Consider the following 23,677-nt stretch of genomic DNA (forward strand, 5'->3'; position numbering starts at 1 on the left):
GTGTAGAGGAGAGGCCCACCGTTTTCCTCCTCAAACATGGGCTGGACTTAGCTGCCTCACGGCCCTCCCAACCCTGAGCCTGACCTATATAGTAGGCCCAAAATAAATGTTGGTTAATTTAACAAAATGCCAATTCCAGTTAGATATTAATCACCACCATTAATAGGCAGTGTCTGCCTAGCTGTCAAACTTGTCCATATCACTCTGGCCCCATTGCACTGCACTCAGCATCAGCAAACAAGGAAAGCCTTCTAGGAAATGATCCACATAAGTGGATTCAGGAGCTTGCTCCATGTTGTCCAGGGGATGTTGGCCAGATCACAGCACTGTGCGTGACCACTATTGACAGAACTTGTCAGGGTATCACCACGGGCATCGCATGGATGGGTGCGTAACAAAGTGGCATGCTGCACCATGCTCTGTATACACCCTAGAGCCACGGGGGTCCTGTCGGCAGTCCTACCCATGTCCTGCACTGAAAGACTACAGTATCTTTTCTAAATTTAGTAACTACAGAAAGACAAAATGTTTAATGATCCTAGAATTTAAAAAACAACAACAAAAAATGTTTTAAGGACAAAAGAGCCGGGCACAGTGGCCAGAGCCTGTTAATCCCAGCTACTTGGAAGGCTGAAGTGGGAGGATCGGTTGAGCTTAGGAGTTCGAGGCTACAGTGAGCAATGATCTTACCACTGCACTCCAGCTGGAGTTACAGAGCCAGACCCATCTCTAAAATAAATAAATAACTTTTAAAAATAGAAAGGAAAAAAATAGGATATACAAGTTTGAATATAACAGAAAAGTTCAAGGGTATGGCATATTGTTGAAGTATCCTTAGTTCAAGCCTAAATTCTTCAGGTTCTTTTTACGATAGGTTAAAAATGCATATATGTATAAGTCCTGAGACTCGACCACATGTTAAAAATGACTCTACCATAATTTATGAATGCTAGGGTTTCTGTCCTTTGTTAAGTAAAATTTCATTCTGGAGGTTTCTGAGAATTTTTTTTTTTTTTTTTTTGAGACAGAGTCTCACTCTGTCGAAAATAGTATTTAAGCAGAGATCTATTCACCTCCCCACCTTATTCTCATCATCGTCTCTGGAAAAGCTATTTGCAACTCAGAGTCCCATGCGTCAAAAAAGGAGTCAATGAAAATTGTCCTTATACTAACATTTACTTCAGGTTTTGAGCTCTGCCTAAATGTTATTTTATCTAATTCAAACAATTAAAAAAAAACAGCTTGATTAATTTCTCCAGTGTAGTGTTAAGGAAAGGTTAACTGTACTGAGGTCCTCTTGAAAGGAATTAATAAAGGAATCAAGTGCTCAGCTCTCAATAAGACAAGACTACCCGGATTTCTAGTGGGAATATTTCATAGCACAAGCATGTTTTCTTTGGGGAGTTTAACTCACAAAAATTATTAAAAATTGAGATCAAACACTGGTGCAGAGCCTCAAAGGAAATCATACTAGAATGGAGAGATTTTTATCAAATAAAAAACTGAAAAGTAAAGTTGTTATAGCAAAAAAAAAAAAAAGGCTTTCTCCCTCACAAAAAGAAAATCCTACTGTCTATGTTTAGAGTTCAAACAGCAAAACATTAACGGATACTTAATAGATGTGTAGAAAGCAACACTGTGCAATGAATGCAGATTTCACCAAGCCAAGCTTAAGCAGACAGGCAACTACCACCACCATTTCTCAGCCATTAAAAGCCACTCTCATTCTTATATTCAACAAATGCATCCATCAAGACGCAATAACAACCAAGCTGGTGAAAGGGCTAACGCTGAAAGGAGAAAGAGAAAAAAAAGCAGGAGGGAGAAAGAGCAAGAAAGTCAAAATCATAGTGTATTCTCCAGTCCCCTTAGGGGACCTGACTGAGATCTCTGGTTTGCAATACATAGGATATTATTATTGTGACTCAGATCAAGTTAATAAAACCCAGCCTACAGACCAGGGAAACCAGGGTCTGATGGAATACTTCCCAGACAAAATATTTTAAGTATATATGTAGTGCCTGTGTAATTTATAGAAATTAATCAGAAAACAGAACAGAGAAAACTAGCATTTTTTTCACTTTATGGTTCTAATACATCCTCTTTATAATTTATATAATTTCCAAAATAAAATATTAAAATAAATATTTTAAAAATGAAAGAGACTATTTAAGTCTCTGCATATAAATCTCTTGGAAACCTTATGTTCATCCTGAATATGTTTATCCAAAGGCTATCACCCAGCCAAAGAAAGAGTTATTCCACTTTTTACTGCCTTTGAGAAGTGTTATCAAAGCCTAAAGTGATTTGTCTCCTGGACAAAAAAGTGAGAAATCTTTTACCCTAAATAAAATGTAAGAGTCTACCTTCCTCAAAGCAAAAACCCTGGAAGACTACTGCAGCATTTTAAATTGGGAGTAATTCCAAGTATTAACACCTTAATCTCAAAAAGATTTCATTTTCCCTAGAGTCCCTGGTTCATAAATTATTTAACGATAAAATATTAATAATTTCTGAGCCACAAAATAAAGGTATTGGTGTTGTCCCCCTCCCCCTAGAAAGCTAGTTTCAAAACAGTTCTATTCTGACAAGCCCAATACAAAATAACAGAAACACAAGTCAAATATTATTTCAAACTCCATATTGAAGGAGGAAAGAATTTCATCTGGGGTTAACTTAATAGTATATGTTTAAAGTTTGTGGGTGAACTCCAGTATCGCCCAAGAGGTAAGAGCTACTATTTTATCTTGGCACCATCACGCTACATCTAGATGGAGATGATAGAAGAAACTATACATGACAGTTTCTATGAATATAAGTTCATTTATTTTGTTAACACAAATAGGATCGACAAACAGCTATGTTTTCAAAGAGCAAGCCTGTGTTTATTCTATATATGAGAGGCTGGCGGCGAGAAAGATGGCTTTACTGAGTCATTCTAGCAAAGGAAGAAGAGAGCTGCATCTCAGAAGCCTGCCTTGGTTAAAAAGAACTGTCTCCCACAAACTCACTTTCAAGCTATACATCAATCTTCAATATAATTATGTTTGACAGAATATAAGCTCTTGGCAGTTAACTTGTTTACAATAAATGCTTAGTTTGGGTACATGGACTGTATTTCAGTCCTACAAATATCAAACACAAACCTACAACAGTCCCATTATGGAGCTGAGAATTATTTTGCTATAAATCTTTTTATTGGGGGGCCAAGGGAATTACTTTGCAGCTTGTTTCCCACTAACCACTTGGAACAGTGTGAAAAAAAAGGTACATTTATGCTCTGACCCTGCGCTAATTGGAATCCTATACATTTCCACAGGAGAATGTTCAGTATCAATCCTGAACATGCAGGTCAGTCCGCAGTTCTGCCATGGCGGCAAAAAATACACATGAAACAAAATGGTTCTTACTAAAGTCACGGCATTTTCCTACAGTTCTTTTCCTCCTCAAAGTTTCTTGGGAACTAATGACCATTTGTAACAGTGTTGGCAGACTTTCAATGGTAAGCCCCAGTTTTGGGGGAGTTTATAAGTTAGCTGTAAAAACGTGCTTAAGGCTCAAACTTGCCATATGAAAGAGGCTGTAAATAGAGGTAGTTTTGCTGCATATTACCTAGAGATTCATTTGAGAAGGAAAAAAGTCAGGATCACCTTATTTACCCTTGTAAAGTGACTTTACCTGGTTATTAAAGGTGTAATAACTTCCTATTCAGGGAACAATTTGCTCTTCTTATACTCCGTCGATACTAAAGGGTTTGGGGTGTTCTAATACTACATTTCCCAAATCTAAAGGGCAACATCTTGTCTGAATGGAGACTCTAGGAATGCTTCTCTCCTGACAGGCACCTTCACTCTGAATACCTTCTGGTTTTCGGATGAAGACAATTTATCATTGCAAGGTTTCTTTAGTGCTTTCTAATTTCCCACTTAACATGTAATTAGATTCCTATAATAACTCAACTTTAACATAGTATTAATACATCAAAAAGATCATATTAAGGATCGCAGTTTATTTTCCAAAATAAACAATACTGAAAAATTCAGTCACGTAATGACTTAATATTAAGATTCCAATTTCTTTCTTTCTAGTCAATGTTACAATTACAGGTGACAAAAAACTTAAAACATGTTTGTCTCTCAGCTTCTAATAAAGAAGAATAGCAACTGATTTATAAGTTTCAACTGTCATGCAAAATGGTTTTATTAAAAAATTTTACCACAGGGTTTTCTTGTATACAGGGGAGAGAGACAGAAAAGAAAAATATTTTCACTACATTATCAGCCTCACAGAACTTCCTTGTTAATACCAAAGCACTAGTTTGCAATGTGAACTAATGGAAAATTGTTAAATTCACCTAAAATAACTACTCCTTTTTTTAAACTAAAGAAACCCTTTTAAAACCTTGACTATTTAATTGCTGTTTACTTGGGGAAGAGGGACATGGAGAAGGTGATCGTATGAAAAAAAAAACCAAAACACTTTTTTTTAATTGTACAACAAAAATTCCCTCCAAGGCAAAAAGACATTATGCCAAGTTCCACCCAGAATTAATGTTTAGGTTTAAATTATAAAGTCCAGAAGAAACGGAACCACTAATAGACCCTTAAAGCTGATGGCCTTCATCAACACTGTTAGGTTACGCAAATGTTAAAACTGAAAACCCTTTGCTGAAAAAAGCATTTTAATGAAGGCGCTATTAACTAGACTCTACGGATTAAATAACTTTTTTAAAAAAGCTTTTTTGGGGCTGTTTGACATACATCCCACTCTAAAAGGGATGATAAATGCTCGGGAGAGTTCTGAAATTATGAGACCTCCACCAGGAGGATGTACTGCCTATCTTGTTTCTTTAATTTTGTCACCTCAGGAAGGTTTTTAAATATTAAATCCAAGAAACTCAGCGACAGATGAAAGAAATATTTCCCCCTAAGTCTGTCAACTGAGTAAAACCTGGAGCTCTGACTACTCTGATGGCCGGCATTATTTGCAGTTTTAGTATCCCCACCACACATGGGGGTAACCCGAGTTATCCCCACCTCAGGTATCCCTACCCTAAGCCAAGGTTCCCGGGTGAACTCCACCGTCACCACCTAGGTTTTTTCAGGAGCTCACAGTTTCTATTAATAGAGTAACAAATACAGCCCAGAGTGAGGGGAAACGAGCCCCAGGCAGCCCCTGCTGCCTGGCGGTTCATTCGGAGTTGCTGAAAGCATAGCTCTGTGGAATGAGAGCCAGAGTCTCAGCAATGTTAAGGACATCGATTTCATGATTCAGAGGATTGCAGGTAGAAGCAAGAGCCTCTGCATTTCAGGTGACAGTCAGGTGAGTACACCTCAGGTGATGTACCCACAGAGCAACTCAGGTTACCCCGGTGTGTGCTGAGAAGAAATGAGGGTGCTCATTATTCAGCCTCAACTCTCTCCCCTTCAGCCTAGTTTGGACTTTGGGAAGAGGAAGAACAGCAGGCCTAGGAACCCCATCTAACCCTTACTTGGCTGGGCTTTGTAACAAGAGGAACATTCATTACTTCTGACTTCCATTTACAGAGACAAAAAAAAAGGAGGGGGAGAGAGTAGTTCCACCTCAGGTAGAATTTAAGAAAATGGGATTTTCCTGGTCAAACTGTATGAAGACAAAGTCAATGGTCATTTGTAATGTCTCCTGGGCAACCACTTCCCATGGGCTCCTCTTCGAACTTCCCAGGGAAGAATGAGAGCCAAATGGTCTCTCCCTAAAACAGATTTTAGCTAATAAACACAACGAAGTATGCGAAAAGCACTTCAGTTTTTCTGCATCTTCTCCAAGACTAAAAATTTGTACATTGTGTGACAGGTCCACCTCATTTTTCTTAATGATGTTTTTATTATTCTTTCACTCAATTAAAGCAGAAATGGATATTGCATCTTCTGACTGTATAATTGTTATTGTAATCTGTTTTCGATCACTGCTTGGGAAATGGGTCCAAAACAACATAAACTCTCCACTGCCTCAGAAGACAAGTCATTTTCTTTTACTACGACACTTAAAGAGACATTTATCATGCTGCTCTGTTAGCATCTTTGGATTATGACAAAAGAAAGTTCTTGTTCTGTTAACCCCCCAAAAATAATATTTCAAAAATGCTATTGCTGTTTCAAGTGTTTTGATATGAATGCATCTTGTCAGTAAGCTATTAAATATATCAATTTTGCCTTTCCTTATATGTAATAATAATTGAAACAAATGCAATAAAAGTACTCAATTTTAATATAGGACATAATTGGGAATCTAAAAATACAGTTATTTTTACTTTATGCCTTTGGTCCTTTGGTCCTTTCCCAGGAGACTTGGACACGGCATCCGATCAAATTTGCTCTCTTTGCAAAGAAAATATTTTCTTGTGTTAAAAAAAATCAATCACAATCAGTTATGAAAGAACTGATACACTTGCTTTCCAGCCAAATGCAAAAACAAGTAAAAAGTATTTTTTAAAGAAAGAAAAAGATATATGTGGTTAACGTGATGAAATTCACGCTGTTTCTATGACAAACCCCTGCAAATCACCTCTGTCAGATCTTAGCACTTTGGAAAACATTTGCTCTAACTAGAGTCTCTTATTTTATATATTATATACATAGATATCTGTGTAAGTCTTCAGTCAAATAAACAAAAGAAAGACACTGAGCTGCTGTGCACATTTCAGTAACTGTGCAACCATCAGTGGGCACCAGTTACCCTGGTTTGAAATGGATCCCTTTTGATAAATAGTAGCTTGCAGTGCCTCCCCTTAATTTTTTGATCTTTGTTGTTATTTTACAGTTTAATAACCAACTGTACTACAATAGAACTCCATTCCAATGATATGGCTACTAGGTAAGAGCAGAACTGAATCTGCCCACACACTATTAGTGAGTAATAGTACCAGGAGCAACTAAAATTGAAATATATTTCCCCAGAAGGTTTTCCTGTCCTATGTGTCATAATCATTAATAAAGAATATGCTTACTATAAAACTGACAGTTTGCTGATAACTTTATTGCAAGTTTCAGATTCTTAAAATTTCTATTCATGCTTTTATCTGCATTTTAGGCATCTGTCAAACTAATAACCATAACATCCACTTGTTTAAGTTAAAGGACATCAATTAAAAAGGGGAAAAAATGCATGCCATAAACCCTATTGTCATAATTATATATCTAAAGCACACTTGTTCCATATTATCTTTTTATCTAGTTTTTTAAAAATCTGAAATAAGTAAAACTTTTTAATTGAGCAGCAAAAGATACAGAAGTTGCAGAATGCAATTTCTGATGTAGCCTTTCAGTGCCACTTAATTATACTGATTTTACCACAATTCTTAAATCACTTGCTGCTAAAAAGCAAAATAATTCTGTTAATTGAAACAAATATATATAGCCAGAGTTCCATAATTTTGAAAACTCCACCATGGAACATTTTTACAAAAACACTATTGTTATGCTTACAGGGCTTGTTTCTACGTAAAAGAAGAAAAATAATGTTTGGTTAATTGCTAACAATAAAGAGCAACGGAAAATAGCACACTATAGTGGCTACAACTGTGCTTTTTCCAAACTCTGTAAGTCCTCAACTGGTTTTTGTTTTAGTCATACCTCAGTTCCACTCAGGGCATCTACTTTGACTTTGAAATATTTATCACATTACATTTAAGTAGTAGGATGATGAATCTTTTGTATATAAAAATCCATTTTCACCACAGACATTTTCAAAACCTCTATTGCATTTTAAAATAACAGGAATTCACAGCTCTCCTTACTGGCACCCTAAATTAATGCTGGAGAGCAGTGTTGATTGGAAGTGAAAAAAGACCATACAATCAAAGTCAGTAGAGGCAAATCGTTCATTTAAAAATTGCTACAAAGAAAAGAATAGAAACTAAAAGGCAAACTCTTTTCTTCATTTTTTTGAGTTAAGCATAAAGGTCTCCTACTCGAAACCATTTTAGGTTATTTCTCTTTTTTTTCCAAAAAATAATGAGTTAAAATGTATGGGTTAGATCCAACATTTCACTGCTGTTCTTATTCTTGGGGAGTGGGGGAGACGGGGAACTTGCTGCCAAAGCTTCTGAAAAGAGAGTTTGGGCTGCTAATTTTCCGTTCACAAAATCTAAATTCCCCTTATGCATTCTCACACAACTCATGAAATAATATGAAACAGTATTATATCACTGCAAATTGAGACATTTTTATCAAAATAAAGAGTGATGATGCCAACATTTCATTTGTCATTTCCCACTTGTCACTTTTCACTGACAAACTGTTACACATACAACTTTTGTCAAATGCTCCATCTTTAAATATGTTCCAAAATGCCATTGTATCTCAGTATTCATGTAAGGAAGATAGTAAAAATTGCTATGTTACCATATATTAGTTATATAGGTTTTTTAAAAGCCTACTGATTAAATAAAACAATATAAATAATTCTTTATTAATTTACATGCTATATAGGATAAAGTTTGGCTTTCTGAAATAAAGCAATGTACATATTTTACACACCTAATGTGGGTTCTTAGTCATAAGAAACATTTTAATGGTGAGAAATTTTATTCCAACAGAAACCTAAAAAGCTTTAAAAGATAAGTATAACCCAAGAAAATACTATTTGGAATTCATCTAGCCCTGTAAATTTAACATGTCTTTTTAAATATATACATATATGCTGATTCTATAATAAATACTTTTTAAAAAGAAAGAAAAATAGGGGTTTTAAATTATAACCACCAAACTTCACTGCTTACTACTTTGTCAGATATACCAAATAATTACTGTAGTCTTGCCTGGAATAAAACTGATTTCCGTATACTTAAAATGACTCAAATTCATATTCTTAGCTATCTAATAAATGATGATTAGTCTGTTTTCCCCTCTCTACAGGGATAGATTGGTTAAAACAAAATTCAAGAAAGAAAAGAAGAATTCAAACAGGATATCTCATATGTACAGACTTTGCTGGTTACAACCCTCTGGGAAAGGATGATATTGCTTATTTTCTGCAGGGGTTAAAAAACAGATGCCTTAAGGGACATCTGTGTAGTACACACACACACACACACACACTGCACTACAGATGATCTTGAGTATACAATGGTCAGTGGGTTTCTGCTGATGGAACATAAGGCTTCCAAAATTACTTGAAACATCAAATTATGCTCAGGACTTTGAGGGGCGGATACCCTATGTTCTGTTTAATGTGTATGTTCCACTGCATATATTTTTTTAACCAAGTATATCTTTATTTTAATAACAGGCCAAGAACTAAAAACACTTTAGAGAAGAGTTATTTTTCTACCTCAGCAAAACTACAGAGGACAGGCTAGATTGTTGGATGACCCCAAAGCCTAAGTTCATTCTATTTAAAAGATCTTAAAACCTTAAAAAAAAAAAAAAAAAGTGAGGAGGGGGAAATACAATCTTTTCTCTTTTGAAGTAATGTGTACTTCCTACAAATATTATGATATTCATCCTTGGAAATGGAGTTTTCTCCATTTTGCCCATGTTAACAATATATTTCTAAGTATTTTATAATCTCAATATATACCTATCTATACTTTCATATCTGCATTCCTTTCAAAAAGTTAAATGTCTCTCTACTGTTGCTGATATGGTGACTACACCTGACCCAAACTGCATTTCTTTTCATCTAAAAGGAAGTGTTCCACATGTAGACAATTAAACTAACTGTTGTTGTAGACAATGTTCAGCTTTAAATGAGGCCCTGACTAACAATCTTGATCACATTTGCTTCCCTATTTGAATACATCAGTGTGTACTGCATAATGATTTTTTTCCCCTTGCAACAAGACAGTTATGTTCTTGAAAGGGCTGCCTGGTAGCACGAATAGGTCTACTTCAGGTAGACTAGTTATAAGATAACTTTAACAGACAGTATGCCAACAAAATTAAATTGTTATTTATAAAACAAATTATTTTTCAGAAATAAGCAAGTTTTTTTAATAAAAAAAGCAAATCTCTCTAAAAGATATTTTCAATGTTTAAATATTTTTCCCTAAAATGTAGAACATTTAACACCAAAAAATCATAAAAATTCATAGGAAAATGAAAAATATCAAAAAGATTTCTGATGTTTAATGTCTCCTATCAGCAAATACACCATCTGGTATATTCAAGCACTGTTCATTCAGTTTAAATAAAGCTGTCTGAAAGTTCTTCTTTAAGCCAAACATTAAAAAACGAAAATGCTTGTGTTAACAATGAATGAAGCACAATAATTTATAGCTATTAAAGCACAATTGGCCAGCACCTTTCAGCAGTCCAGGAGAAAAGCAGAATGCCTTGCTTCCTCTGGAAACTTGATTGGCATCACTTTCATTTTATGCTGTAAGTTGCGTGGCTGAAGCATTCCATACAGCAGAACATTTTAGGTACTTATGCTAATGGTGGTAAAAAGGATCATCTGATTCTTATTTTCATCATCCTTAATAATCCCTTCTTTTCCTAAATCTTCAAATAGATCTGTAAGTTTTAATCAACAATTTCACAAATATAAATTTCCCCACCATTAATCATCCTTTTTCAAAATCCTTATGGAGTGAATTACTAGCTGAGAGGGGACGCCAATTCTAGTAAGTGAATGTTACCCAGCAGGGATATAAAGCTGTCAACACTATGGTGCTCTTGCTAGCTCTAAACTCTCTCCTAGCCTTCATATGTTTTTTAAAGAGATATTAGCCTTTTTTTTTTTCCTAAGGACCGTCTATAAAAGCTGACTGACATACACATCTGAGCACTTACATTTTATTACATACATGCTTTAAAACACACTGCTCAGATAAGAGTAAAAACATCCCAGAAAGTGTTGGAAAGACAAAGCAAAACATCTAGTTTCTAACAGAGTCTTCTAAAGCTAACCACATAGTAAACAATCCACTTTTAAGTCCCCTGTTAAAACACAATCTTAAAGACTGTGACAGTGTATCTACCCTCTCTTCTATTTAAATTGAGACACTAAAGTAATGCCCCTTCTTTTATGAATACTTAGTTCTCATCAAAAAACACAGTAAATTCCCTCTACCTAAATAAGTAGAGTAACAGCAGAATTTATTATTGCAACCAATGCATTCAGAAATATATTTAAAATATATTTACCTCACTGCTTATCAAAAACGTAAGATAAATTGCTATTTGATTTGACAACCAATTAACTTGATCTCCCTTATTTTTAAAAGAACAGCTTTTAAGAAAGAGGAACACTAAAGATTAACAAATATGTACTCCCAAATTTTTGGCTCCACTTTTAAGACAAATTTTATTGTATCCATCTTTACACCATTGACAAGACTGCAATATATCTGAAAACGGTAATAAATGATACAGAGCTATAAATACTTGTGTAGTTTTATCTATGCTTATTATATTGCTTTATAAAGAAAATTTAAACAAAAGAACATAGAATGGTAGAAATATAATCTACTTTATATTTACTCTATGTTCAAAAAAATCCTTTAATTATAAAAAAAACTAACTAGAAATGTATTTTAAACATTTTTTAAAATTTAGAATGTGCATTTTTCAAAAGGCCTGGCTTTGCTCCAAACTGTATACATGGTTAACAGTTACAAAGAAACTATTAACATCTTAACATACATTTGGAAATTATATAAACTTAAACTCATAATTTTGTTAACATTCAGTTAGAAACCTTTGTACTATCAAAATCTTATCTTCTAAGTTGTTATATTCTAAAGTTGTCTAAATTAATCTCTTTACACACTATTATGCTTTCTTTTTTAAAAAAATTTAAATTCCACTAAACAATTTTAACCACTTTACTATCATGTATTATAAACGATATGTATTGAGACAAAATAATGTCATCTTTATTTTCAATTTGGGAAGCAGCTAATAAGACCTCTGCTATTACTAAATTAAGTTAATTAAGAGAAAGTGTCTAAGGCAGCTGGTTGAAACAAATCTATTATTCTTCACCAAAATAATAATTTTAGTTTATATTAAACATATAAGGGCTCAAATGTGAACTATAGTCTCAGAAAATTTGAAAAACAACCACTATTTAACACTAAAGTTATCCCTGGTCAACAGAACGAGGCACTTTCTTTCATAGTTCAACATGATATAGAGAAGGGGAGAAAAAACTTGTTTTAGGGAAGCACGTTGTTAACAATTACATTCTAAAATGTTTACAGCTCCTTTCAATTTAGTGAATTTTATTAGATCTTCAGAAAGATACCAAAATTTTAAGTCCAAGCCTTTTCTGTCCACAAAGGCCACTTTGGAACACACTGTCTCCAAGGAGTTTCAGAACTTTTTCAAACATTTTCAGCACTTAGCATATCTCATAATTGGTACCATCATACTCTATGAATTTTTATTTCTTATATGCATATACTAACTGATTATGCCAAAAGTCTGACATTATTTGCTCCAGTATCAAGACAACAAATTAATAAACCTCTCTTTTAAAAAGTGGGTCACAGAACTGTTTTCTTTTGCTTCAATAAAGTATATTTTCAAGTCCCAAAAAGGGGAGATAAACAAGCCAGAATCCATCACCAAACTTTTTAACTTACAACATTGAAAGGATGAATACTTCTCAAGTGAGACGATTAATATGAAAGACTGAGACAAACCATCCTGAGTATTTACCATGAAGAAATAGAAATAGCAAAATAAGTAAAAAGAAAAAAATACGATTTTATAAAACGTATGTGTTCAACTCTTTAAGGAGGAATGAACATTTTTAGATGTAAGTAACTATTTTGAAATACATACAATAGACACTTACAAGGGGGTGGGAGCTTATCACTAAGGTTTGCCAAGGTTTTATATCATTTAAGACAAGTTAATATATTGAATATTAAATGGGCTACTGTTGAAATTATTAGAGAAAAAACGTTAGAGGCAAAAAAAATTAAACTAGTGATTTATCCCAAACACATAGAAAACCTGCATGCCATGTAGAATTGTGGATTTTACATGTAAAAGACAACTAAGCAAATGGCATACAAATTCCAAAATATTTCAATGTTTAAATTTCTCCCATATCTTTATTTTGTATGATTGCTTTTCCTGACCACTTTAAAAGAAAGTAGTTGCTTAAGTAGTAAAAACTACAAAAGATTTTCTTTAAATAAAATTATTAATAAATTCTTTGGAGGGAAAACTACATCTAGTTGATAAGGCTACTTTGCTATTTTTATCTGTTGTCCTATAATTCATAATAAAGTTACGAATGCATATGACTAAACTTTATAGACAACAGCAGCATTTAAGCTTCTAAGGGCCTGATGGATTCATGGTGATTCTTTATTTCCCACATTTCACGTGGCAGGAAATATTCCCAGTTGTCATTCATCTGTCTTGAAGCACTGTCCTCACTACAAAGTAACATCAACTCTCCTTGTTCCTGTACTCGCCTGAGCATTAATGACTATTTTATTCCCTAAAAGCGAACGCACGTGAACTTCATCCCTACAACAGACACTCTGAGGCAAGGCAAAAGAGTTAAATCACTAAAAAGCTCTCTAGGAAAATCTAGAAACAGTTAGCTGGCTGTGACATAAACCTGCCAACACCTCAGCACACAGTGGCAAAATGCCCAAAAAATGCCACCCTCTGGGTAAAACTACTTTCTTGTTTTAACTGGAGATGAAGCTACCAGTTGCAGATGAGAGGCGACGGGGGCATTATTTGGCAACCTGGAATTCACTTCCTGTAATCCTACACCGCGACAGCGCCTAATCAACCTGAACCCTGACACCCGGGCCATTATCACTGGGCCGCGGGCTGCGCGCCTCCCTGCTCCGGGCTGTTACCTCCCACGGCCTTGGCCACGGCGCCGTTGGGCCTCCCGCGGGCTCCCATGGGGCTGCCGTTCTGCTCCAGCCGGGCCACCTTCACCGGGGGAGGCCCCTTGACGTCCGGGCTGCCGCTCCGCCGGTCGGGGCTGTCCCGCAGACACGGGCTCTCGCTCCGCCGCTCCATGCTGCTCCGACTCGGAGACAAAGTTCCCACCGGCAGGTCGCAATAAAACGCACAGGGACCTAGGGAGGGGGTGGGGGGAGGAAGGGGGAGGGAGAAAAAAGAGGGAAAACCGCTCATACACGTGATAGACGTTCAGGCCAGTGGCAGAGCGCTGCACCACAGCCACACAAACTTCCTCCCACGCTGCCCGAGGGGCCCGAGCCGGGAAGCCGGTCCCAACCTTACACTGGGCGGCCCCCAGGAAGCCCAGCGCCTCGGTTCGGCGACTCTGCCCAGTCGCAGCTCCCCAGAAGTCAGCCCTCGGAGTCGCGGCCGGGGTTGGCACCCAGGGGCGCCTAGAAGTGGTCCATTCATTGGGACGGGGTTGGCATAAACCGTTCCTGGGTGCTACAGCCTAGCCCGTCCCGGGGTCAGGGTTGCGGAATAAGTGAACTTCAGAAAAAGACGTTCCACCCACATGGGAAGAGAGTTGGGGGTGTGCGCAAGTCCATAACCGAATTAACCACCCGGTAAATGCGCTGTGAATGGCCAGGCAAGAGCCAAAGGCCGGGCGAAAGAACCCCTTGAATACCCGCTTTTTACCTATACGGAGCAAGTCCTGAGATAAGCACACACCTGCATAAAATCAACCCTAATTCCACATTAATAAGCATCCGAAAACACTTGGAGGTATTTATCAGAATAACCTCCATCACAAAGGCGGGCGCTACAATCGTTATTATTTTGGAGCGTTCTTATCTTCATCTGATCCCGAGTGCTTTTTTAAAGCTCTTCAATATAAAACACAAAAGCAAAAAGCATTTTAATTCTTAGTGCAAGAGCAGCCTTCATCCGCCCCAATTTTAACATCGCTCCAGAAAGTTTTCCTCTGGGTCACTAGGTTGGCAGTGCGCTCCCCACGGAAGCCGCAGGTCTCGACACCCCTGGATTGGGGGGGTAGGGGGGCGGGGAAGGAGGGGAAACACCTGATGAAACGGCGCTCGCGTTGTCACTGACACCCGCAAGAAGCAAGACCCCGGCACCGTACTGCGTGCGCGCTGGGAATCCTCGTGGGCGCTCTGGCCGCGCGAGCAGCGTCGGCGCCACGGGTCAAGGAGACAAGGTGGGGGTGGAGGGGGAGGTGAAAGGAAGGGTGCGAGATGAAGACACGGAGCAGGAGGGCTGAGGGCGAGGCTTCCGCCTGCATTCCCCGACTTCGCGGTCCGAGAGGCCGAGAGCGGCGGGGAGGGAACTTCGTTGGCCCTGGGCTTCCCCGAACTCCCGAGCGCGGCACGGGAGCCCTCGCCCTGCGTACTTACTGCTCACGGTCTGTCTGAAACTTGGCTGACTGGGGCTCTGTCCATGGAGCAAAAGTAGAGAATCCAGGGTGGAAAGTTTCTGGTGCTTGGCTTTGCAGTGTTCTCCTAGTCTTCCTCTTTACTCCTTCCCCTTCCCTCTTTCCCAGGTCCTAATGTTTAAGGTCCTGGGTCAGGGTGTCTTCTTCTGGTGCGGAGATGGTTGTTATGATGATGATGGGGGGAGGGAGGAGGGGGAGGAGGAGGAGAGGGAAAGGACTCCTCCAAAGGGACACCCGAGCGAGCGGGGGAGGGGACGGCGGAGGAGGGGGGAAGAGAAGGAGGCTGAAAGAGCCTTTTCACACCTTCGGGAAGGAGACCCGTTCTGGAGAGAAAGGGCTGAGAACCCGGAGGCAGCGGCGGCGGCGGCGGCGGCGGGCCGGGGCTGCCGGTTCGCACGGCGGCTAGCTCGCGAGGAGGCGCGGCCAGAGCGGTGGGACCGGTGACACCAAGAGCCGAGAAGACGCAGGGACCCGGGACCGCGCGCGGGAGGAAACGCGGCGACCGCCCAAGCTGTCACCTCCAGCCTCTCCCCTCTCGGCCGCCTCTGCCAGCAGCCAGAGCCGGACTCACTGACAAGCCGCAGAGACACACTGAGAGGGAGATGATTATTAGTTGCGTTGAGTCATCAGGCAAAGTGAGTCCTTTTGGGTTGTCCTCGGTTTCCGATTTCTCCCCCTCCCCCTTTCGGTCCCCAGATCTAGCGCCTTCAAAATAATAATTTGGGGTGGGGGTAGGGGAAGTCTCTGGATTATTTCGGGATGGGGGTGGGGGGGATGGATCTAAACCCAAGCCAGACTGGTCCACCGCAAGAAAAGAAGGGAGTGGGGGGCGGGGAGGAGGGCTGGGGAGGTTGCGGGGGGAGGGGGGCCCCGCCTGGCAGGAAATTAAACATCAATCAATCAATCGCTGTGAGCACGGCGACCCAACGGCGGCGGGGCTGCGAAGGAGGCAGAGGGACAGGCGAGGGGCGGGTGGGAGGCAGGGAGGAGGGAAGAGGAAGGGGAGAGTCGGCGGTCGGAGCGGGGTGACGAGGACCTCGTGCACGAGGCGGCGAAGGACCGATGGCAGAGAACCGAGTGCGGCGCAAGGCGGTGGCCGCGGCCAGCGGGTGGGTGCGTCTCGGCGCAGGCGGGCACCGGGGCCCAGGGTCTGGTCCTCCTCCTCGTGGCGGGTCCAGGGCGCGGCCGCCTCGCCCAGCCCCTAGGCGCACTGGTCCCAGCGCGGAGGCGGCGGCGACAAGGCAGTCGCTGGGTGCCGCGTCTGCCGGCGGAGACGCAGACCGACGCGCAAGAGGCGACCGCGGCTGCCTCGGCTCCCAGCTCTGTTAACTGCGCGGAGTACTTTCGACTTTGGAGATAGGAGGGCGATCGCCTCCCCCACCCACCGCCTCCGCCCACCACCCACCGCCTCCGCCCCTCCGAGCAACTTTTCCCGGTGCCTGCGAGCTCCCCCTCCGCGCCGAGCCGAACGTCCCGGCCCGCCGCGCTTCGTGCCGCCGCGCGCGCAGGGAAGGCCGCTTCTCCTTCAAAGCTGGCACGGCCGCGAGTCCGGAACAATAGCCGGGGTGTCCCGAATGGCAGGAGCACGGCCACTGCCCGCCGGGCTGTGGGTGGCACAGGAATGGGGGTTGCGTGATGGGTGCAGAGCGGGGTGCATCCCTGGATGGCATCGCTGGAGCGCTCGCCGCTCCGGCGACATCGCGAGCGGCGCAAACCGGGCCGCCTGGAGCCCGTGACGCGGTGGCGGCGAGGGCGGTGGGGCTTCCTGTCCTCGGGCTACAGGACTGGGGCTCCTGGGGACCCCAAGCTGCTCGAGCCCAGGGCTGCTGGCGCCAACAGAGCTGTGCCCTGAGGACCCGGCCTCCCCGCCCGGGGGGAGGCCGCACAGGAGCGTCCCCAGCAGGTCCCGCGAAGGCGTAACAGAGCCACAAACTTTTGCCGACTCCCGCGGCCGCGGCCGCCGGCAGCCCGACTCCGGCCGCGGTGCTCATTTAAGGTGGCGCGGGCACTAGCCGAGCAGGCTGGCCTCTGGCCGCGCTTTTGTCCCTGCGATTCCGCTTGGGCGCGCTGCCTCCTTAAGGAAAAGCACGTGTGCAGGGGCCGCAGCCCCCGCGAGATGCCCGGGGCGTCGGCGGACATTAGCCGCTAGGACCTTAGGCGAGAAAATGTGGACGCATCCCCGCCAGCCCTGAGGCCAGAGAATCCCCCTCAACTGGTTGCACCTCATGTCCCTCCCGCACACGTTGACTCTCCCTCCTAATCCCCAGGACCCCGAGGGCTCTCCCACATCTCCCGCAGCAACAGCCACCGATCCCCCTTAAGAAGCGTTGACTGTACGGCGGCGCCAGAGGGCCAAACTAAGTTCGGTTTCGGGAAACGCTCTCGGGAGCAGTTCTGTAAATCCCGGCTGGGAGCAGAGACTGCGAAAAGCTGAGTCCGCCGATCGTGCCCGGGACAAGGCTGCCTTCCACTCGCCGCATCTACCTGGTAGGCGGCATGCGCACGGGCTTAGAGGCTTGAGAGCCTCTGGAAGAGAAAGGGTCCCAGGAAGGAAACCTGCCCCCGGCCTAAGTGTCGGCGCCCAGATCACCATGAACCCCGCACCTAGGCGCCGCCCACCAAGTTCCAAAGAAGTCCGAGGCGACCTGGGAGTCGGTCGGATCCCAGCCGAGAAAAGAAACAAGCAGGATAGCAATTCTTAGGGGAGCCACCCTGGGAGTTTTAGGCAGCGTTTGCCTTTCCCTGGTTTTCTTCACCAAGCCCCATCCTCCCCCCGCATACCACCCCCAGTCAAACGAGTGGGAGAAAATGCACAGTTCGAAGTCGGTGAGAGCAAAAGTGGGTCTAGTAAATCAACCCGTGGTGGTAGCTAAAAGGTTTGGGGCTGCAAAGAAACAAACTGTAAGTTTTGAGCAACAAACTTTTTCTTCAATCTGTAATATGTCGAAATGGGAAGGGGGTGTTGCAAAAGCCAACTACCACTGTCAAACTTAGCCCGTTTACAACATGGGGAAAGGCGTATTTCTTACTAATATCTCAACAACGATAACAATGCTGTATCCTTCCTTACCTTGATGTTGAACTGCGAATCCTCCTCCGGATCAATGTCCAGGAACTTAGAAGAATTGGTGATATTAGGAGTTCAGTACTTCTGGAAAAAAATGCAAATGGTTTAGCCAGGATCTTTCCTGTCTGATTCGTCACTATTATTATATCTGATGATGCGAATGGTTGGAGCGATTCAATCCTAAGTCATTAATGAGCTATTTTATAAACACCACTGTCTGAAGATCTTCATTTACATTTTGCTAAGGATCACTTCGCTAACCTCACAGGCTTGTGTCAACAGCATGATTTGCAGGACTTCAGTTACACTCTTATAAACAACACGGCTGTATTGTTAATCGGTTAATATTTTATAAAGTGTAAATATTTTATTATGTTTTGAAGGGAACTATTGATTCTAAATTATTAAACCCCTGAGAAGGACTATTTAAATGAAATATACAATTAAGTACAATTAAATGTACATTGTGGTTAGTTTGTTTTCAGATTCTGCACCCTTTTAAATTCATTGCTTTTCTCTTTACTGGAGTTTCCTCTTGTCCATTTCTGATACTGAAAAAAATCTATCATGTTAGGAAAAAGCCTAAATTATTTAAAGTTGCATTAAACTTAGAGGAAAATGTCAAATACGATTATGACCAGAAATGTATTTTGGATGTTTGTAGAGTTGTATTTCATATCACATTTTACAAATTTCTTCCGATTTAAAGGAGAGTTCTAGGAAGTTTTGTGATGTATGTCCGGTGTGGGTTTTTGTCCTCTCGAGTTTTGTCTCTAATAAAGGCCTTTTTTGTTTCAAATTACATACGCTTTTTACTGCACAATTTTTGTATTGACCTTATTTCAACTGAAGCGATTATTTCCAGCAGGTTTAATTTCGACAATAAGATATATTTTAATAGTTTTACCTTTCGCTAGAATTTTGTACTGTTTAAAGCAGTAAATAAATAAATTTGCTGATGATTCAAGAATATTTGTTTCGTTTCGTTTTGTATCCCTCAAAAGGTTTATTTCCAAACTTTTTAAAACAAAATCACGAGAAAAGAGTTGTTTTAATTACGTTTGATTTTTAAAAATACTTTTATCTAAAACCCATTTTGTGCATTAGGAGATAGTTTGCTTCCATGCTCAAAACATGGAGTTCACATCTGGGGGACATTTTTATCCCTCAGTTTCCTTCTAACTGACGTTTTTGTCGGGAATCTGCTCAGACTTTTCCCCTTTTCTTCACCCACCTCCCAAGTTTTCCTTATGTAATTTAGTAAAAGGCCGCCTGTTTTTCACAAACACGGATTTGTTATTTTAAAAATCAATAGATCTTTATATGCTAGTGTTAAAGGTGTATGGTTTTTCTTGTTTCCATCTTCTCTCCTTTTCTCTCTGTCAGGCCTTCTTTTATGGCCTGCACTCTAATGACGTTTCTTGATTTCTCTTTGTCGACACCAAGTTTTTGTTGTGCGTGCTTTCGACCCTGGTCAACCTTCCTTCCTAGAGGCCCGCTCCGGACAGCGTAGGCCTGGGCGCCGGGGTGGAGGGTGCAGGGTGCCGGGCGCGGGACTTCGGCTCTCGCCTGGGCCATCCCGGGCTCTGAGGGCCCGGCATCCATCCCCAAGGTCCATGGCTTTCAAGTTCGATCACCCAGGCAGAAAGACCCTGCCTTTTAAAGAGCCCTGGAAAGTTGCGCCGCGTTTTCCCTCAACCCTGGAACACGCAGGGAAAACTCTGGGAATCGCCCGCGTCAAAAGCTTTCGACGGCTTCTAGGAACCCAAGCGGGCCTGCCTCTTCCCCTGGAGCTTGCCCTCCTGGGGGCGGGAGGAGGGCGGGAGGGAATCATTTCTTTCAAATGAAGCCCACGCCAGCTCTGAAGCCAATTTCCGCCGCGGACTGTCCGTGGGGAGTTGGCGACCAACACTTTCTCGGACGGCATAACCGCGAGGGGCTTAGACTGGAAATCAGATGCGCCAAGAGGACAAGAGCCAGGGGCCAGAATACCCCAGTGGGGGACGCGCCTTGGAGGACGGTTCGCCCAGGGTGGGCTTCAGCCCTTTCCCAGAGTGCTCCGGGCGTCTGGGGACTGACCGGAGCGCAGGGCGGGGGACACTTACTTCGTTATCCGCACGCCTTCCTCTTTGGCATCAGAGCCGGACAAATCCCAACCCGCGCCAGGCAAAGATAAATGACTCCTGGCTCCCCCGGCAGCTCAGGGGGCCTGGGCGGGGGCGGAGAGGGGAGGAAGCCGTCGGCCGCCGGAGGTAGAGACTGTGGAGGTCCTCCTCCCGGCCCCAAACGAATGAGCCCCTGCGGCCCGAGCAGAGAGATACGCCTCAGAGGGACGACTGATGGGGAAGGATGGTGGGCAACGAGTCCGTGCTAGGCGGTGAGCCTAGCACCCCAGAGGCCCGAGGGTCTGGGGCTAGTGGGGCCGACCGTTCAGGGGCCGGGTGGGCGGGAAGGGAAGTGCCAAGGTCGGCCCAGGAGCTGCCTCAGGCGAGGACGGGGAGCTTTCTGCACTGGGCTTCCCGGGGTAGGAGATGGGCGTCGGGTGTGGGCACTGCCTGCCCTGGGGGAAGAAAGCGAGGAGATAGGTTTCAGAGCTGGGGGAGTCGTTGGTGGGAGATCTGGTGTCCCTTCGGCGGCCGCGGGCCGGGGGACCGGGGAAGACGGAGGGTCCTGCGGCCTGGAGCACCACCCTAGCCACACCAGGCAACGCCCCCCGGGGCGCCCTTCATTCTTTTACAGAGCCCAGAACGTAATAGGTGGGTCCCCTTCTGCAACCACGCTGCGAGAGAATGACTGCCCTGCTAATCTAGTTTACTTGTAGAAATCGACTGTAAACCGGGACAACAAGGCAAGGGGGGGGGAAGAAAAGGAAGCGCCGAAGGAGCCGCCGCTGCGTCCCCTCCCCCAGCTCGGAGCTGCCGGGGTTGGGGCCCCGGGTGGCGCTCCCGACCCGCTGCGTTTTCCTTAGGGAAACACCGAGTGAGGCAGAGGATCTCAGGCCCAAGGTGGCTGCGAAGAGCCCCGAGGCCTCGGCTTGGCGTCAAAGTCCCGCCACCCTCGAGCCCGGGTCACTGCCCGGGTCCCGGCCCGGAGCCCCGGCGTCCTCTCCCGACAGCGCCACCGCGTGGGCTGAGGCCGAAACCTTCGGCGCCGGCTCTGCCGGTCGCGTCCCGGAGCCAACCCTTCCGCGTCGCCTGCAGTCCACGGGTTAAGGATGTGGCGGGGGATGGGCAGGTCCCTGGCCCAGGGTACCACCGGGCCACTCAACACAAAAACGCCCTGGCGCGTGCAAAATACGAACGCCCACAGTTTGCCCCAACCCCTTGAAATGAAAAGTACACCTGGAAAGCCCAAGATAGCACCCGGTCCGCACCCCAAATTTCAGGCAGGCCAGCAGGCGTCCAGAAATCCGCTCCCACCCCTCGTAGGGGCAGGCAAGCTCAGGCAGCCGGGTGCAAGGGGGCCCAAACCGCTGTTGCCTCCCGAACGCTTTGAGGCTATGGGCCCACGCCGGTCTTGAACCAAGCGGAGAGGGCGAAAAAGCCCGCTGCGGGACCCAAGGTCCCAGACACCTACTGGAGCCAGGGACGAGAGGGGCAGTGTATCCGGCGGCCCAAACTCGTAAGGAGTGGGGGCAACTTAGAGGGCTTCCCGAGCTGGCGCCTCGCCTGTTTTCTCGGTATCACGAATCCCCTCGGACACCCTTTCAGTCCGTCAAGACCTTGGCCTCCGGGAAAGGCCCAGGTGACTGTGACGGCGGCGACTGGGGCTCAGTTCTCCCCCACCCCGTGGTGCCTTCCCTCCCCGCCCTACAGCCAAGCCCAGAGGAACAGGGCATCGCCTCGCGCGGTCCCGGAGCCACATCCGGACTTGGGAACCCCGTGTCGGGCTTAGAGGACTTCACTGGGCAGGTTGGGGTTTATTTTCAATAAATTCAGCTGTTCACATACACCCCCACCACCATTTCCACGCGCGCGCGCGCACACACACACACACACACACAGAGGGACTTGTCAACTATTGAGACAGCGACCCAGAAAGGTGTAAATTCACCTGGTGCCCACCCAATTGCAAAGCTCCCAGACCCACACAAAACACTAGCGAGCCCTGGAGGTCTTAGCCGCCCCGCGCCCGACTCACGGCGCGAACACCGGCGCTCCGGCCGGGTCGCAGGGGCCGGTGCCCAGCGGGCCGGGGTCTGGCGAGCCAGGCAGCGGGCCGGCTGAGCTCCTGCGCCCCGCGGTCGCGTGGCCTACTCGCCTACTCCCTTATTATTGGCTGGGACCTGTTCCTTTCCAAAGTGTGACGCCCGGTGTCCTACCCTAGGCCACGCGGAGCTCTCTCCCGGCGTGTCGGGCCCTGCGCCCCTGCCCAGTGGCTCACCTCGGCTCGCTGCGCCCGCCTTCGCCCCAAGTGCCCAGGACCGAGCGAGGGGCTGTGGGTCGGCGCAGGGACGCTGGCTGCTCACCTCCAGGAGCTGACAGAAGGTGCCTGCGGCGTCACGCGTCCAACCCTGGGGCTGATTTAAATAACTAATAAGCTCAGAGAAATTTTACGAGGGGAACTTTTCCTTTTAGTATCAATAAAGCCTAGTAATTGGGTTTGTTGGTTATCTAAGCTCGAGTTCGACTTTCTCAGTCTCTCTCTCTCTCTCTTTCTCATTCAGAGGCAACGTTTTCAAAAACCGGCAATTGCGTGTGCGTTTGGGGTGTGCAAGTGTGAGTGTGGATGTGTGAAAGTTATTTGTTTCAGAAGTCCTTCGTCTCGAGAGCAATCATCATTGTAGCTTTGAGTGAAGAGTTTTCAAAGGTGAACTGTTGTTATTTCTGTCGACAGAAAACTGTTGACAACCATTCAAGTCTCACAATACAAGTATAATATAAGGGAGGGTGGAATATCTAAAGACTGTCCCGTTGGATATGACAGAAAGACATCTGCAGTGTTTCCCTAATAGTTTGCATTTTAATTAACTTTCATTACATTCTGACTTCAACTCAATATCCGTTGTTTTCAGTAAAGACTTCTATATGATAAAACGTTGTAATTTTTGTTTTGGTTTTCCAATCTTCTTGAAAACCAGTTCTTAATTGTAAGGAATTTTTCCACCTGGGAACCATGCCGTAATTTAAAAATATAAAAGACCTTTCATGAACAATAACTGCAAATAACCCATTTGTTAGTGTCTGCGGAGTTGCTGGCACCTATACAAAGTCTCTGAAATATAAAGGCAATCTAAGAATGTTTCTCTCCAACCATAGTGATATATACTTTTTTCGTTTTTGTTGTGTGGAA

The 23,677-nt window shown here is 44.0% G+C and overlaps 1 protein-coding gene across 3 annotated transcripts in view; it reads right to left on the minus strand.

Annotated features, from left to right (window-relative positions):
* SATB2 (SATB homeobox 2) overlaps positions 1–20,552 on the minus strand; it is a 193,549-nt gene extending 172,997 nt beyond the window's left edge. Inside the window, exons 1-3 of one of the 3 annotated variants that reach the window (XM_063695071.1) lie at positions 20,491–20,552; positions 18,389–18,469; positions 13,814–14,041 (exon numbers count right to left, since the gene is read on the minus strand). In XM_063695071.1, coding sequence (XP_063551141.1) covers positions 13,814–13,982 — 169 coding nt within the window. In that variant the 5' untranslated portion in view covers positions 13,983–14,041; positions 18,389–18,469; positions 20,491–20,552. Of the gene's footprint in view, positions 1–13,813; positions 14,042–14,202; positions 16,208–18,388; positions 18,499–20,490 lie in introns of those variants that run through there. The other 2 variants (XM_019022740.4, XM_063695070.1) reach the window with 2 other exon arrangements.
* Positions 20,553–23,677: the final 3,125 nt, after the last annotated feature.

The sequence above is a fragment of the Gorilla gorilla genome, chromosome 11, assembly GCF_029281585.2.
Source record: "Gorilla gorilla gorilla isolate KB3781 chromosome 11, NHGRI_mGorGor1-v2.1_pri, whole genome shotgun sequence".
NCBI classification, from domain to species: domain Eukaryota; kingdom Metazoa; phylum Chordata; class Mammalia; order Primates; family Hominidae; genus Gorilla; species Gorilla gorilla.